The sequence below is a fragment of the Prionailurus viverrinus genome, chromosome C2 (assembly GCF_022837055.1).
Source record: "Prionailurus viverrinus isolate Anna chromosome C2, UM_Priviv_1.0, whole genome shotgun sequence".
NCBI classification, from domain to species: Eukaryota; Metazoa; Chordata; class Mammalia; order Carnivora; family Felidae; genus Prionailurus; species Prionailurus viverrinus.
In genome coordinates this window covers 14,331,472-14,345,648 of record NC_062569.1, presented here as the reverse complement: position 1 = coordinate 14,345,648, position 14,177 = coordinate 14,331,472, and the positions used below count along the sequence as shown (strand labels likewise).

General features: G+C 35.5%; 1 protein-coding gene across 1 annotated transcript in view; it reads left to right on the top strand.

Moving 5' to 3' along the window:
- The first annotated feature begins 1,686 nt into the window (after positions 1 to 1,686).
- The window catches only part of ZCWPW2 (zinc finger CW-type and PWWP domain containing 2), a 96,173-nt gene continuing 83,682 nt past the window's right edge, over positions 1,687 to 14,177 (top strand). Inside the window, 3 exon segments of the mRNA XM_047876548.1 lie at positions 1,687 to 1,707; positions 1,709 to 2,022; positions 13,181 to 13,340. Of these exon segments, the coding sequence (XP_047732504.1) occupies positions 1,687 to 1,707; positions 1,709 to 2,022; positions 13,181 to 13,340 (495 nt within the window).

Genomic DNA, 14,177 nt, shown 5'->3' with positions numbered 1-14,177 from the left:
CTCTCTCTCTCTGTCTCACACACACACACACACACACACACACACACACACACACACACAGGAGGAAAACACACATAATGTGATGTGAAATGCAAAATAATGTCTTGCCCAAGGACAACTGGTGAGTAGCCGAACCAGGAGTTCACATATAATTTGCCTCTGAAGTCTGAACTCAGCAACTTCTGCTATACCATCTAGTGGCCCAGAGAATAGGGAAGACTAGCCATTTCAACTGCAATCTAAATTGCAGTCTTGCTTCTTGTAAATTTCCTCACCAGTTAAATAACCAGAAATCTTAAATTAATATTATTAACGGAGTGCCTTGATGGCTCAGTTGGTTAAGTGTCCGACTTAGGCTCAGGTCATGATCTCACTGTTGGTGAGTTTGAGACCCAAGCCAGGCTCTGTGCTGACAGCTAGGAGTCTGGAGCCTGCTTGGGATTCTGTGTCTCCTTCTCTGCTCCTCCGCTGCTCATGCTCTCTCTCTTTCTCTCTCTCCCTCAAAAATAAGTAAACATTAAAAAAATTAAAAAATAATTCTAATTAATATTATTAGCAAAATTTTATATTTATCTTCCAGAAGATTTGGTCTTCATGTTTTCAGATTTTTCCACTCTTCCAGTATGATAAATAGTGCCACACTATATATTCTTGGGTCTTCGTATATGTAGAATAGTCTCTTGTAAGTTTATTTTCTGTGGATACATTCACACGAGCAGTATTAACAGGTAAAAAAAAAAAATGTGAGCCATGGCTATTGGCATATGTTGGCAAATTTCTAAAGCAATTTGTGGTGACCCTGTAATACGATAAGTAATTGAGTTTCTAAACATATGATTAACTCATGAATTAAGAGCTTGTTTAAATGGTGCTTATACTTGGAGAATGGTATTTTACTAACTCATGAATATGGTACATTGACATCATTCTTTAAAGTAGGTTTTTATTGCAAAATAAGTTGCTAATATTTTTACTTTATTTTAGTTATATTATTTTTAGTGCACACATAATTATTGAGCCTAGAAGTTGGAGGCTTAATCATATAATTCTAATGTTTTGTATGTTAAAAATTTTTATAATAAAATACTCGGAGAAATGTTTTTTTCAAACCACTTGAATTAATGGATAAAAGGCAAAACTGTATAAGCAAAAGATTCCTTTAGTTTTAAAAGGAGATTTAAAACTTTGATATGGTGAAATATTTTGTTACACTTGATTTTCATCAGAAGTAGAAAAGGGTTATCACATAATTTCATATACATATACATCCCAAGAGGCAGTACAGTTTAAGTAGGTAAGACCACAGAATTTGGAGCCAAATTGCCTGCATTTAAATCCCAACTCTACCATATCCTAGCTCTGGGACTTCAAACAAATTACTTTTCTTAGCTTCAGTTTTCTCTGTAAAAATGGTCATACTTATTTTTATTTTTATTTGTTACTTAAAAAATTATTTTTAAGTTTGAAGCATTTTATGCCCAGAGCAATTGATGCTTCTATTTTGTTCCTTTCTTTCTGGGTAGGTAGAAACATACATTGTTCAAAATGTATAGTCTTTATGGGATAGAGAAGATGTAGACAAAGAAGGTATAATAGAGCTGTTTCTCTGATTTTAGTTTGAACTTTCTTTCCTCATATTCTTGAATATTTAGTCTTTTCTTCTGGTTTTCCAGATTAAATGCATTTATGGAAAAAGAAAAATTGGATGGTAATAGTAGAATACTGTAATGCTGCAATGGATTCCTCAGCGGAAAACAGTATGTACGTAAACAAATTGTGGGTTCAGTGTGAGTATGAAAGCTGTTTGAAGTGGAGATTGTTGTCAAGTGAGGATGCAGCCAGAGTTGATCACAATAAACCATGGTACTGCTTCATGAACACTGATTCAAGATACAATAAGTGCTGTGTTGCTGAAGAAGACTTTCCTGAAGAGTCTCAGCTTCATCAAAGAGGATTTAAGATTGTCTATTCACAACTCCCTCTTGGAAGTCTGGTTTTGGTAAAATTACAGAGTTGGCCAAGGTAAAGTTTTTGTTGTTGTTTTATAATAAACCATTGAGTTACAGTCTTGCTAAGTTTATGAATTTTTTAAACTTTTCAAACAATCAACTTTTTTCTACTATTTGTCTGATTTCTTATTTACTGTTTCCTGATCTCATCACTATTATTTCCTTGATACTTTAGGGTCTGATTCTTCTTTTTCTAATTTTTTAAATTAGAAACTTTAGGTAAATGATTTAAATCCTTTTTCCTCTTGAAATAGGCAACCAAAGCTATAAATTTATCTTTAAGCACAGCTTTAGCTATTATCCCACAAATTTTGATATATTGTATTTTATTACCTTTAGTTTCAAATATTTACTAATTTTCTGTGTGATTATCTTCTTTCAAATGAGCTGTTAGAAGTGTATTTTTAAGTTATGTAATATTTGGGGATTTTTAAATATCTTATTGATATTGAGCTCTAGTTTAAATATATTGTACTCAGTTTCTTTGAATCTTATTTTATGGCCCAGCATAGTCTGTCTTGAAAAGAATGTATATTCTATAATTGTTGACTAGATGCCCAAAATATTTTTTTTCTTTTAGATTCTATAGATTTACTATTGTATAGCTCAGCGTTTCCCACACTAGACTGATTTTCCCAAATGTGCAATATGTACTGTCGTTTGTCTGGGAAACTGTTTATCGCTCCTTATATTCTGAATGATAGCCTTGCTGGAGTATTCTTGGTTGCAAGTTTTGGGGCTTTTTTTGTTTTTTTGTTTTTTGTTTTTTTTCTTTCAGCACTTTGAATGTATCATGACCACTCCCTTCTGGCCTGCAAAGTTTCTGCTGAAAAATCAGCTGATAGCTTCATGGGGTTTCTTCCCTTGTATGTAATTGTTTTTTCTCTTGCTGTTTTTAAAATTCTCTTTATTGCTATCTTTTGCCATTTTAATTATTATGTGTCTTGGTGTGGACATCCTTGAGTTGATTTTTTTGAGCATTCTCTATGCTTGCTGGATCTGGGTGTCTGTTTCCTTCCCCAGATTAAGGAAGTTTTCAGCTGTTATTTCTTGAGATAAAATTTCTGCCCCTTTTCTCTGTCTTCTCCTTCTGGGACTCCTTAATGCAAATTTTATTATGCTTGATGATGTTACTGAGTTCCCTTAACCTGTTATCATTTTTTATTATTCTTTTTTCTTTTTGTTATTCAGTTTGTTTGCTTCCCGTTACCCTGTCCTCCAGATGTTATCTGTTCTTCTGCCTCGTCTAATATGCTACTGATTCCCTCTAGTGTGTGTGGTTTTTTCTTTAATTTCAGTTACTGAGTTCTTCATCTCTGACTTGTTCTGTTTTATATTTTCTAGCTCTTTCTTGAAGGTCTCACTGAGATCCTTCACTCTTTTCTCAAGTCCAGTGAGTATTTTTATGACTATTACTGAATTCTTTATCATGCATATTACTTACCTCTGTTCCATTTAGCTGTATTGCTGTGGTTTTGTACTGTTCTTTCATTTGTGACATATTCCTCTGTTTCCTCATTTTGTCTAACTCTCTGTGTTTGTATCTATGTATTAATGAAGTCAGCTATGTTTCCTGATATTGAAAGTGGTGGCCTTATGAAAAGGAGGTCCTGTTGTGGCCTGTAATGCAAGGCTCCCTGTTCACCAGAAACAGAGGTGTGTCCTGTGTGATTTGCTTGCACCCTACTAATGTGGCTGAGTTGCATTTGCCTTAGTCCAGTTGGCTACAGTGGCCCACTTTGCTTGTGGGTGCACTAGGCAACGTTTGGTCCTTGTGCCATTAAGGGGTCAGTCTAGGTTGTCATGGGCTTGTGGTTGGGTGGTGTCAGCAGTCAGACCAGATGTCTGTCCCCAGTCTGCCTGCTGGGGCGACAGTTGGACTGATCAACAGGGCACCCTCTCTGTGCTGCCAGCTATAAAGTTTGGCCACTGGGACTGTGGGGGCACTGATATGTGTGGTTATCTTCCCCTCTCCCTGGGGCAGAAGTCATTTTGGAGTGGTACCAGTTCCCCTTGGAGTTGCTTGCAGGCTGTATTGGGGCAGGAGCTGCTTTGGAGGGACTCATGCTGTGTCTCTTTCATTTTATATGACATGAGTTCTGTTCTTTAAGAGATTTTTTTCAGTCTGTTTTCTCTCTGTTGTTCAGATTGGATCATTTCTACTTTAAGTTCACTGATTCTTGCCTCTTTCATATTCACTCTGCTGTTGAGAGTATCCATTGACTTTTTTGTTTTGGTTATTGTATTTTCTGTTGTAAAATGTACATTTGGTTCTATCTTCTATTTATTTTCATTTTGGATTTTATTTAAATCTGTTTTAGCAGGCTGCTCCTACTACTGCACTGAAGGGATATGAGGGAACCTCTTTTTACAGCCAGGTGGCAGTTGGAAGCCTAGGTTTTCTACTCAGCTTTCACTTAGTCTCTTGGAAGGGAAGGGTGTTTCATTACTGGTAGGCAGGGATGAGAGTTGAGCCAAGTCACCAACTTGGCTGAGAGAGGTAGAGTATCTTGTTACTCACCTCCATTGATACCATGGGGGGAGAACCATGTTAATGCTGGAAGGTGATAACAATTCCAGCTTCCCAGTAGGCCTCTTCTGCCACCACCTGAGTGGGAAGGACATGGGGCTTTATTACTGCTGGGTGTATTGAAGTGTAGGCTCACCATTTGACCTTTGTTGATGGGGATAGAGTTGGGATCTGCAGATTTTTCCATGGTATTTAGCTGTTTTCCCAGCTATTGCTTAAAAGTTTTCTGTCTTGCTAGGCTTTCCCTATGCTGGTCCTTTGACTTGAGAAAGCAGGCTTCATATGGACTTTTTGTTCCTTTGCATCCATTGGTGTCTCTGAGTTGCTGGCTTCGTTAGCACCCAATCTAGGAGATAATGAGGCAAAAAGAACGCTCAGGCAGCTCCCTGTCATATCATTCTTCAGGTCCCAAGGTCCTTATCTGGCTTATTTTCTCTTCATCTTTTAGAATCTTCTTACGTTTGTTTGAAATATAATACCCAGAAATTTTTGGTGTACTTAGTGGGAAGAATATAGAGAATCGAGTCTATTTCAACTTGTCCAGAACTGGAATCTGAAGAATAGATTTTCTTTAGCCTTTTTGTCTAAATCGTATACCCAGAGCCCCTTATTCTATTATTTTCTCAAAGTATCAAAAATACGAACTTGTTTTCTGAAATTTCTTAGCATTTTTCTTTTCACATATTTCCTCCCCAGTTCCACACAACCTCACATACTATCAATATCCCAAAACAGTGTGGCACATTTGTTACAGTGTGTGAACCGGCATTTACCTATCACTGGTGACCAAAATCCACAGTTTACATTAGGGTTTGATCTCTGTACTGTGTATTCTGTAGGTTTTGACAAATGTATAATGACATGTATTCACCATCATAGTATCATACAGAATCGTTTCACTGGTCTAAAAATCTCCTATGTTTCACCATTCATCCATCCCAGCACCCCTGGCAACTGGAGATCTTTTTACTGTATCCATAGTTTTGCCTTGTCCAGATTGCTATATTATTGTAATCATGATATGTTGCCTTTTCAGATTGGCTTCTTTCGCTTAGTGATATGCATTTAAGTTTCCCCTATGTATTTTCATGGACATACGTGGTTGTTTTTATTTGTATTTCCCTGATGACATGTCATGTGGAGCATTTTTTAATATGCCTATTTGTCATTTGTATATCTTATTTGGTGAGATGTCTACTCAGATCTTTCGCCAATCTTTTAATTCAGTTGTTCATTTTCTTATTGGGGAGCTTAAGAGTTCTTTGTGTATTTTGGATATCATTTCTTTATCAGATATGTCTTTTGCAAATATTTTCTCCCAGTCTGTGGCTTATCTTCTCATTCTCTTACCAATGTCTTCTGCAGAGCAGATACTTTTAATTGTAATGAAGTCCAACTTACCCATCTTTTTTTCATGGATGGTGCTTTTGGTGTTGTATCCCCACTTTTATTTGTACCTTCTCTTTCCTTTATCTGTATTGATCCTTTCTTCTTTGATTTGGATTATACTTCCAGCAATTTCTCATCAGTGTAAGCTTTTGTCCTGATAAAGGAGTTTTTTGTTGGTTAGTTTTAAGTGTTCATAGGGCCCAGACTGCTCCGATACCTTCAGGTTTTGTTGTAACCCCCCTCGTAGTTTGGCTGCTGTGCTCACGTTGACTTGCTGCACTTTTCAATAAGTACTTCTTTCAGTTTTGAGGTTCTTATTTCACAAACCCATCAGACCTCTGGTTGCCTTCCCCCTCCCACCGTTTCCCCTCATACAGATGCTAGTAATATGTGGGTCTTGTAACTGTCAGTAGTTTGAACCTGCCTGCTCTTATTTGGGTAGTTTATGTGGATAGCTTATCACTTAGTTTTGTTATAGATGTTGTGTGTCAGGTTTTGGCTTTGCTATTATAGTTGTTCCACCCGTACTTATGGGGAAATTTCAGGAGATTCTAAAACTACAATAACATTGGCACTATCTTCCCAGAATCCCTTGCTATTTTACATTGCATTCTCATACTTAACATTCTCAAAGCTAGGATACTCTGCCTCATATTACCTTGTTTTCATTCACAGTTAGCTATTCTTCATGAAGAATATAAGATGTTTTCTTTCATAGAGAGACTGTGATGGACTCACGTTAACATACATATACACATTCACACACACACACACAACACACACACACACACACACACACACACACACACACACACAACACATACATAAGAGGCCTTCAATTCAATACCTACATTTATGTTCTTATTCTGTCACTTACTGTTGTGGGCTGAATTGTGGTCCCCAGAAAGTCATACTTTCAAGCTCAAACCTCAGAAGTGACTGTATTTGGATTCAGAGCCTTTAAAGAGGTGACTAAGTGAAAATAAGCCATTAGGGTGGGCCCCACACCAATCTGACTAGTATTCTTATAAGAACAGGAAATTTGGACACACAAGGAAACACCAGGGATGCACATGCATAGAGGAAAAACTATGTAGAGATACAGTAGGAAGGTAGCTATCTACAAGCCAAGGAGAGGCTTCAAGGGAAGCTATCCCTGCTGACCTATTAATCTTAGATTTAAAGCCTCCAAACCTATGAGAAAATAAATTTCTGTTGTTTATGCCACTCACTCTATGGTATTTTTTGTGGCAGCTTTAGCAAACTAATGCATTTAATGTCTTTGCAAATATGGAAATCTCTCTGAGATATGTACCATTTGCTACTGAGTACTTTTCTAGAGATCAAATATGAAATATTGTAAATATATACATATTATTTATTTAAATCATAAAAATATTATTTTCTTCTGTAAAATAATTAGGATTGGCATGAAGAGGAGCTAGATAGCTACGTAAAAAAATATTTTAAAGGACATGAATATTGGAGCACCTGAGTGGCTCAGTTGATTGAGTGACCAACTCTTGCAGTTCAGGTCATGATCTCAGAGTCGTGGGATCAAGTCCCGCATCCAGCTCCACCCTGAGTATGGAGCATGCTTAAGATTCTTATTCTCTCTCTCTCTCTCCTGCCCCTCTCCCCAACTCACTTGCTCTTGCTCTCTAAAAAAAAGGCATGAATATAAATGCTTATTTTATGATGTTACTTATGACAGTATTTGTAGTCCCATGTCATTTTTCAGATCTAAAATTAATATTTTGAAAGCATAGAGGTTTTATTTTCTAATGGAAATTCTTAAGGTTCAATAACTAATTCAAGAAATGTATTTGTTTCTTGTCACTAAATCTGAAATATTATGTTATAAATCTGATTAGGAATTTCTTTTGCAGTTTTGTGCTTATAACTGAGGGTTAGAACTTGAAATACACATGAAACATGTTTTACTCCAGCCCCTAAATGTGTCTAATCTATGATTAGAACCATCAGAATACCTGCAAAATGCAGCTATATCTACCTTCTTGCTTATTGGAAAGAGTAGAATGCGTTTGGCTGAGTAATCAGATGTATTCCTCTTTATGAAATAAGTATAGTTGAATACAGGCTTAAAATATAACTTTAAAATATAAAAACTCAAATCTAGTTATATTTTTTTATTTGTTACTGTAAATACGTACAAAGATTATAACAGGATAAATTGCAATAGCAGAATATAAAGGTAGAATTAACCCACTAAAAACAATCAAACATCAGTTCTTAATTAAGCAACATTAAAGACGTTGAAGTTTCAAGTGGGAAGACCAGCTAGGTGGCTATGGAGACACTTAGGAAGTAACATTATCTGGGTCAGTTCTTGTTAGCCTATGGGTCTTAACACTGAGCTTTGAAGGCTCAGAAATTCAATCTTATCAACATCTCAGAGTTAGTCTTTACAAAAGAGTTGACCTTTTCTAATAAAGCTGAAAAAGCCGAAGAGAGACTGATACAGAATCTAGAAAGGCCTATTTAATCTTTATGTAATAAAAACAAATAATTGTCAAGAGAAAGCACTTTGTCTATGGGCAAACCCCATGGAAAATCAATTTATAATAGTTACATTTACCTCCGCATTGTGAGATACCTCCACACTTACATGCTTACAAAAGTACATATGTTGCTTCTTGTCTTTGATCTATGCATGTCTGTTGTGCTTAGGGTGGGGATACCTACATGTACTAAGAAGAGAAAAACTATCTTCCTAATGTTTAAGCACCCTTAATTTTTAAAAATCGATCAAATAGCATGGTATTCAGCTAGAAACGGCATAGAAGTTAAAAGTGAAAAATAATGGTGCATACTTTCCTTAGCAGAAGAAGATACATTGTCAAGCAGAAACTAGGCTCTATTTAGGGTAACTACCTTGGGCATATTTACACAGACATTTTACAAAGTTTTTCATAAATACGAAAATAAGTTTATAGAAAATATATTTGCATTATAATGTAGTGTACTAGTAAAATTTAATAGTAAAATATGCCTTTAAATTAACAAACAAATCCAGTGATACATTTTAGATATAGTATTTAAATTTCTAAAATGAGATTTCTACTAGATCCTTTCACTATTATAAAATATTATTTGATTACTTCTTATTTGCATTATTTTGCCTATAGATTAATATACTTATAATGTGGGGGGGTGGGGATGGGGAATCCTCTCTTCCCATCAGCCCCCTGTAGTTGGGTACAGCTTAGAGATTTTGTGGCAAGTATAACATTCAGTTAGTGATGATTCCAATTCATCCATTTTGTTTCCCACAGATAAAGAAGGAGGCCCAAGTAAAATCTGCTCTCCTCTTAAACATCCAAACCATGGTTTGAAAATAACAGTCATGTACTTCTCACTGAGTATAAATACACAGCAACTGAAATCATGCTTAAGCTTCAACTTCTATTGAAGGCAGTAGCTATCTTATTAAAGATCATTTCTGGGGCACCTCGGTGGCTCAGTCGGTTAAGTGTCTGGCTCTTGGTTTCAACTCAGGCCATGACATCATAGTTTGTGAGGTCGAGCCCCATGTTGGCCTCTGTGATGATGACACGGAGCCTGCTTGGAATTCTCTCTCTCTTTTCTACTCCTTTCCTGCTCATGCATGCTCCCTCTCTCTCTCAAAATAAATACACATTAAAAAAAAAAAAAAAAGATCATTTCTACTGGATGAGAAATGTGTAAGACATCAGTTTCTTCATGGTATATTTGCACTTGAAGTTACCTGTTGTATCCAAATTTCTCCTTTTCTCCAAGTGGATTCCAATACATGGATCTATTTGTGTTGTATTTGTGTATTTTACCTCCCACCGCCCACAGATTCTAAAATTTATCACACGACTTTTCTTGTAATTCTGATACCTTCCCATCGGGTTGCCATCTCTTACTCTCCCTCTCTCCCTCTAAGCCCACAGACAACACTTTAGAATTTCTCAGCAATATGAATGTGAAAAATCGGGGGGTGGAGGTGCACAATGCAGTGTCATTGTTGACAGTTTTAGAACTCAAATGGAGTTCAGAGTGAGATCAAAAAAATGGACATCAGCTTTCTTCAGTCACACGGAGTCAGAGAAAATGATGGCTGTCGCATGTGGAGAGAGGTAATCTTGCTTTCTGCAGCCATTGCCTCTCCTCAGCCTCTCCTGCAATTTGGTACATTCTATCTAGTCCTGCTTGACTAGGAGTCAGACAATTCCTTTGCACTGCCTGAAGAAATACTAAAGTGCCCCAGTTATTTGGACATTTGAGGATACTTTTCATAATTCATCTGTAAACCAGCATGCAAAATTTTCTATAATGTAACATGTTTTAAATAATGAATAGAAGCTTTTTTCTTTCATTGGCATCTAATTATTTTTAGGAGTCACCTCTATTTTTATTTATATTTTTTAAAGTAATAATTTAAATTGAATACTCTTGGGCCCAATAGGTTTGTGTGTAAAAGAAGTTGTATCAGAATTTGTGTCAGAAAAGCTTATCTTAAACAGAGTAACTGCAAAATTTCTTTTCATGTCTCAAGTGTTATAAATCCTGTGATTGTTTTACACTGAATGGAGTTGATGCTACTTATAATTTGATATTGCTTGGCAATAATCCTTTTTAAAATTGCTGTGAGGTGCAAATCACCTAGTATTAAACACGAACCCCTTACGTTTTACAGAGCAGTCAACAAATATAACAATCACAATTTGGCTTCTTTTAAAGTAGTTATTAATCCAGTTGGAGGACCTACTGTTTCTTGATTTCTGATAAGTAAGAAGTGTCCAATGCAGCTGCCATTCATTCTTAATCATTTATTTGGCTATTGAAATCTTTTTCTTTTGAGTGGGTTCCTTCAGAAATGTAGATTTCCAATGTAGGTTTAAAAGATAAACTCCACTCAAGGTTTCTTTTAAGCACTCTTGAGCCCAATAAGATTGCCAAATAGCAGTGATACTGTGATGTGAACCTGATCGTAACTAGATAGGTCCTGAACCTCTCTTTCACTTTTCCATTATCATTTCCAGTTTTCCAAAGTATTAGACTTCTTTGGGTTCTATGTTGTCTGACTCAATTTGTGATCCTCCAGCCCTTCCTCTTCCCTGATCTAGGGCTGCCAGACAGCCCCTTCTCCTAACTCAGAAAGGCCCAAGAGTCAAAGAACTCTGCTCAGCATCCTGTTCAATTCACATACTCCACCATCCCTGGTGACTGGTGCACCCAAGTCATCACCTGGCAACTATACTTGGGATGTGTCAGCTTCTTGGAATCAAATTTTTTTTTTTCATTAATACTAACTATGACATATTGTGTTAGTTTACATTGTGTTATTTGTGATCTGTAAAGACTTTTTTTTACAGTGGTATGGTAGATGTATTTCTATATTTAGGACTTTGTAACTTTCATATCAGTAGATAATTTAGTAGAAGATCAACCATCTATGGTCCTCAAACCCAAGAAATTTGTAGATTTTGCATTTTTGTGATTTCAGATTCTTTATAGCATGATTTGTATGCTTCCTCTAGGTTTTAAAATTACCTAAATGTCTAATTTGTCCAGTTTCTAAATAAATGCGGCAAAATAATGCTTTGTATCATTCTTCCTACTTCTCATTTATACCAACAATCTTACTGTATATGATTGTATTAGTTTGCTAGGGCTGCCATAATGAAGTATCAAAGACTAGGTAGCTTAAAAATAACAGAAATTTATTATCTTACCCTTCTGAGGCTAAAATTCTCAGGTCAAGGTGTGTCAGCAGGGTTGATTTCTTCTGAGACTCTCACCTTGGTTTGTGGATGGTTTTCTCCTTGTGTTCTTCATATGGTCTTCCCTTTGTGCATGTATGTGTCATAATATTCTTTTTTATAAGGAAACTAGTCATGTTGTATTCGGGCCCACCTTTTAACTTAGTTATTTCCTTAAAGACACTATCTCCAAATACAGTCACATTCTGAGATACTGGAGATGAGGACTTCAACATGTGAATTTGGTGAGGGGAACACAGTTTGGTTCATAATGATGGCACTCTACAATATTTTGATTTGCCAAAACCCAAAAAATGTATAAAGCATGTACTTGTTTGAATTTTATAACTAGGACAGTGAGGAACCAGAGTCATAGCAAGGCTTAGTTACCTGCTTGAGGCCTCTTGTCTGGTAGAAGGCAGAACAAGAGCCTGAATCTTCTCATTTGAACCTGACTACCTTTTTTCACAAGAGAGCTGCAAACCGAAGTAGAACTTGGCATTCCTTAGTCACAGCTTCCTGACCTTATTTGCTGTCTTCCTTTCCTGCATTAGTCTCCGAACAGTAGGTCAGAGTCTCAAAAGATTGCTAAAACAGTCAAAACTTAATTGATGTATATATATATATATATCTTAAAAACATCTATATACATATACAGATATATATACCTTTATATATATAACATATATATATCTTTATATATATCACATATATATGTGTGATATATATATCTTTATATATGTAACATACATATACATATGATATATATACATATATACATATATATATATATTTATATGTTTTTGCCAAATGGAAAAATGAAACCTATCAAGGAATTTCTAGAGGTTTATGTCACGAAAGAACATACCTCTAAAGATTTATTTTTAGTAAAGGATAAATCTTATTTCTAGAACTAAAAATTTTTAGAAATTTGGTCTTCCAGTGGAGCAGATGCAAGGAAGGGGCAATATAGAACTGCTGAGCTCTGTTTCTGCATTTCCTACAGTAGTTAGAATTTTTAGTGTTATCGCAGCCTAAGCTGCCAGTACCCCTTTGGCAGCCCTGAGCCCTTTGGCTCAGGCCAGCTCTCTTCTACCCTGTCAGAAACTGTCAGTGGGTTGACATTTTAGTAATTAAGCCTTCTGATTGGTTAGAGTTGATTCAAAGCTGCCATGAATCTTACATTTCCTATTAGCCCTGACTAAATGTCTCTTACAGATCCTGGAGATCATCCTTCTGTCTTATAATTCTTTTTCCTTGTATCTTATGTTTATCTTAAATATGTGACTTTTCCAAAGCTTTCTATATCTACAAAGATACAACTGATTACATCTATCAAGTGAATATCCTACTTTTAAAGGATACAAGTATGAATATGTTTAATTTGGGGGAGTTTTAAAAATTCCTAGGAGAAAGTTTGATATATGATTAGAACAGATGTATTGATTTCTGCCTTTTTTTTTTAAAGCATCAAAATAATTAAAACTACTTTCTTTTGAAAGCTGGCCAGGGATACTTTGCCCAGATCCTTTTAAAGGGAAATATGTGACCTATGACCTGGATGGAAATGTTGAACAGTATCACGTAGAATTCCTGGGTGATCCCCATTCAAGATCATGGATAAATGCAACATTTGTTGGACATTATAGTATCACATTAAAGGTAGGTACAGTAACATCCGAGTTTTATTCTTCTTGTGCTTGTTTTTAGTTATGTCCATTTTTGTCTCAGAACCTAAAAGATACATAATTATTTAGTTTTATACTTATATGAACAAAATAGTATATACTATTTGTTTAAACCAAATATTTGGATTTTTAAAGAAGTTTTTTCGAAGGAAGTGTGAAAACTAGAGCAGTTTTAAATTTTATTTTTCTAATGGCAATATAGTATGAATCAATGGAGGACTTTACATAATTGCCTTTTGAAACAATTTTAAGATTATCAGTTGGTAATTTTTTAAAATTTCCCTTGAGAAGACTCTAAGTTGTAGCCCTAGCTCATAGGGAAAATTAATTGTGGAATGCAACCAGAGTTTCAAATTTCAAACAGAATATTTCATTATACTAACTCCTTCAGTATCTTTTTAAACTTTAAATCACACACTACAATTAATGAATAGGCTGGACTCTCAGGTTAATGAGAGTAGGTGACGTGGATCTATTTCCATGGGTTTGGTTTAGTTATTATAAATCAATTCAATTATCTGTGTCTGTTTTATAATATTGAAACTTTTCATCTGAAAACCATGCTTTCATTAGAAATCTGATTTAAAAATAGATGTCAGAAATGTGGATTCCTTTGTTTCTATTTTATGGTGAAGCATATATATGTTCCAATACACATATAGGTGAATGTACATTTAAACCACACCATTTAATCCACAGTGTAAGTAAATCTGTGTAAATTTGAGGTAGTTTAAAACAGGCTTTTACTATATCTTTGGCCTAAGCACTATCTTTTTTCCATGCAACTTGAAAGAAACTGGAATGGAAGGCC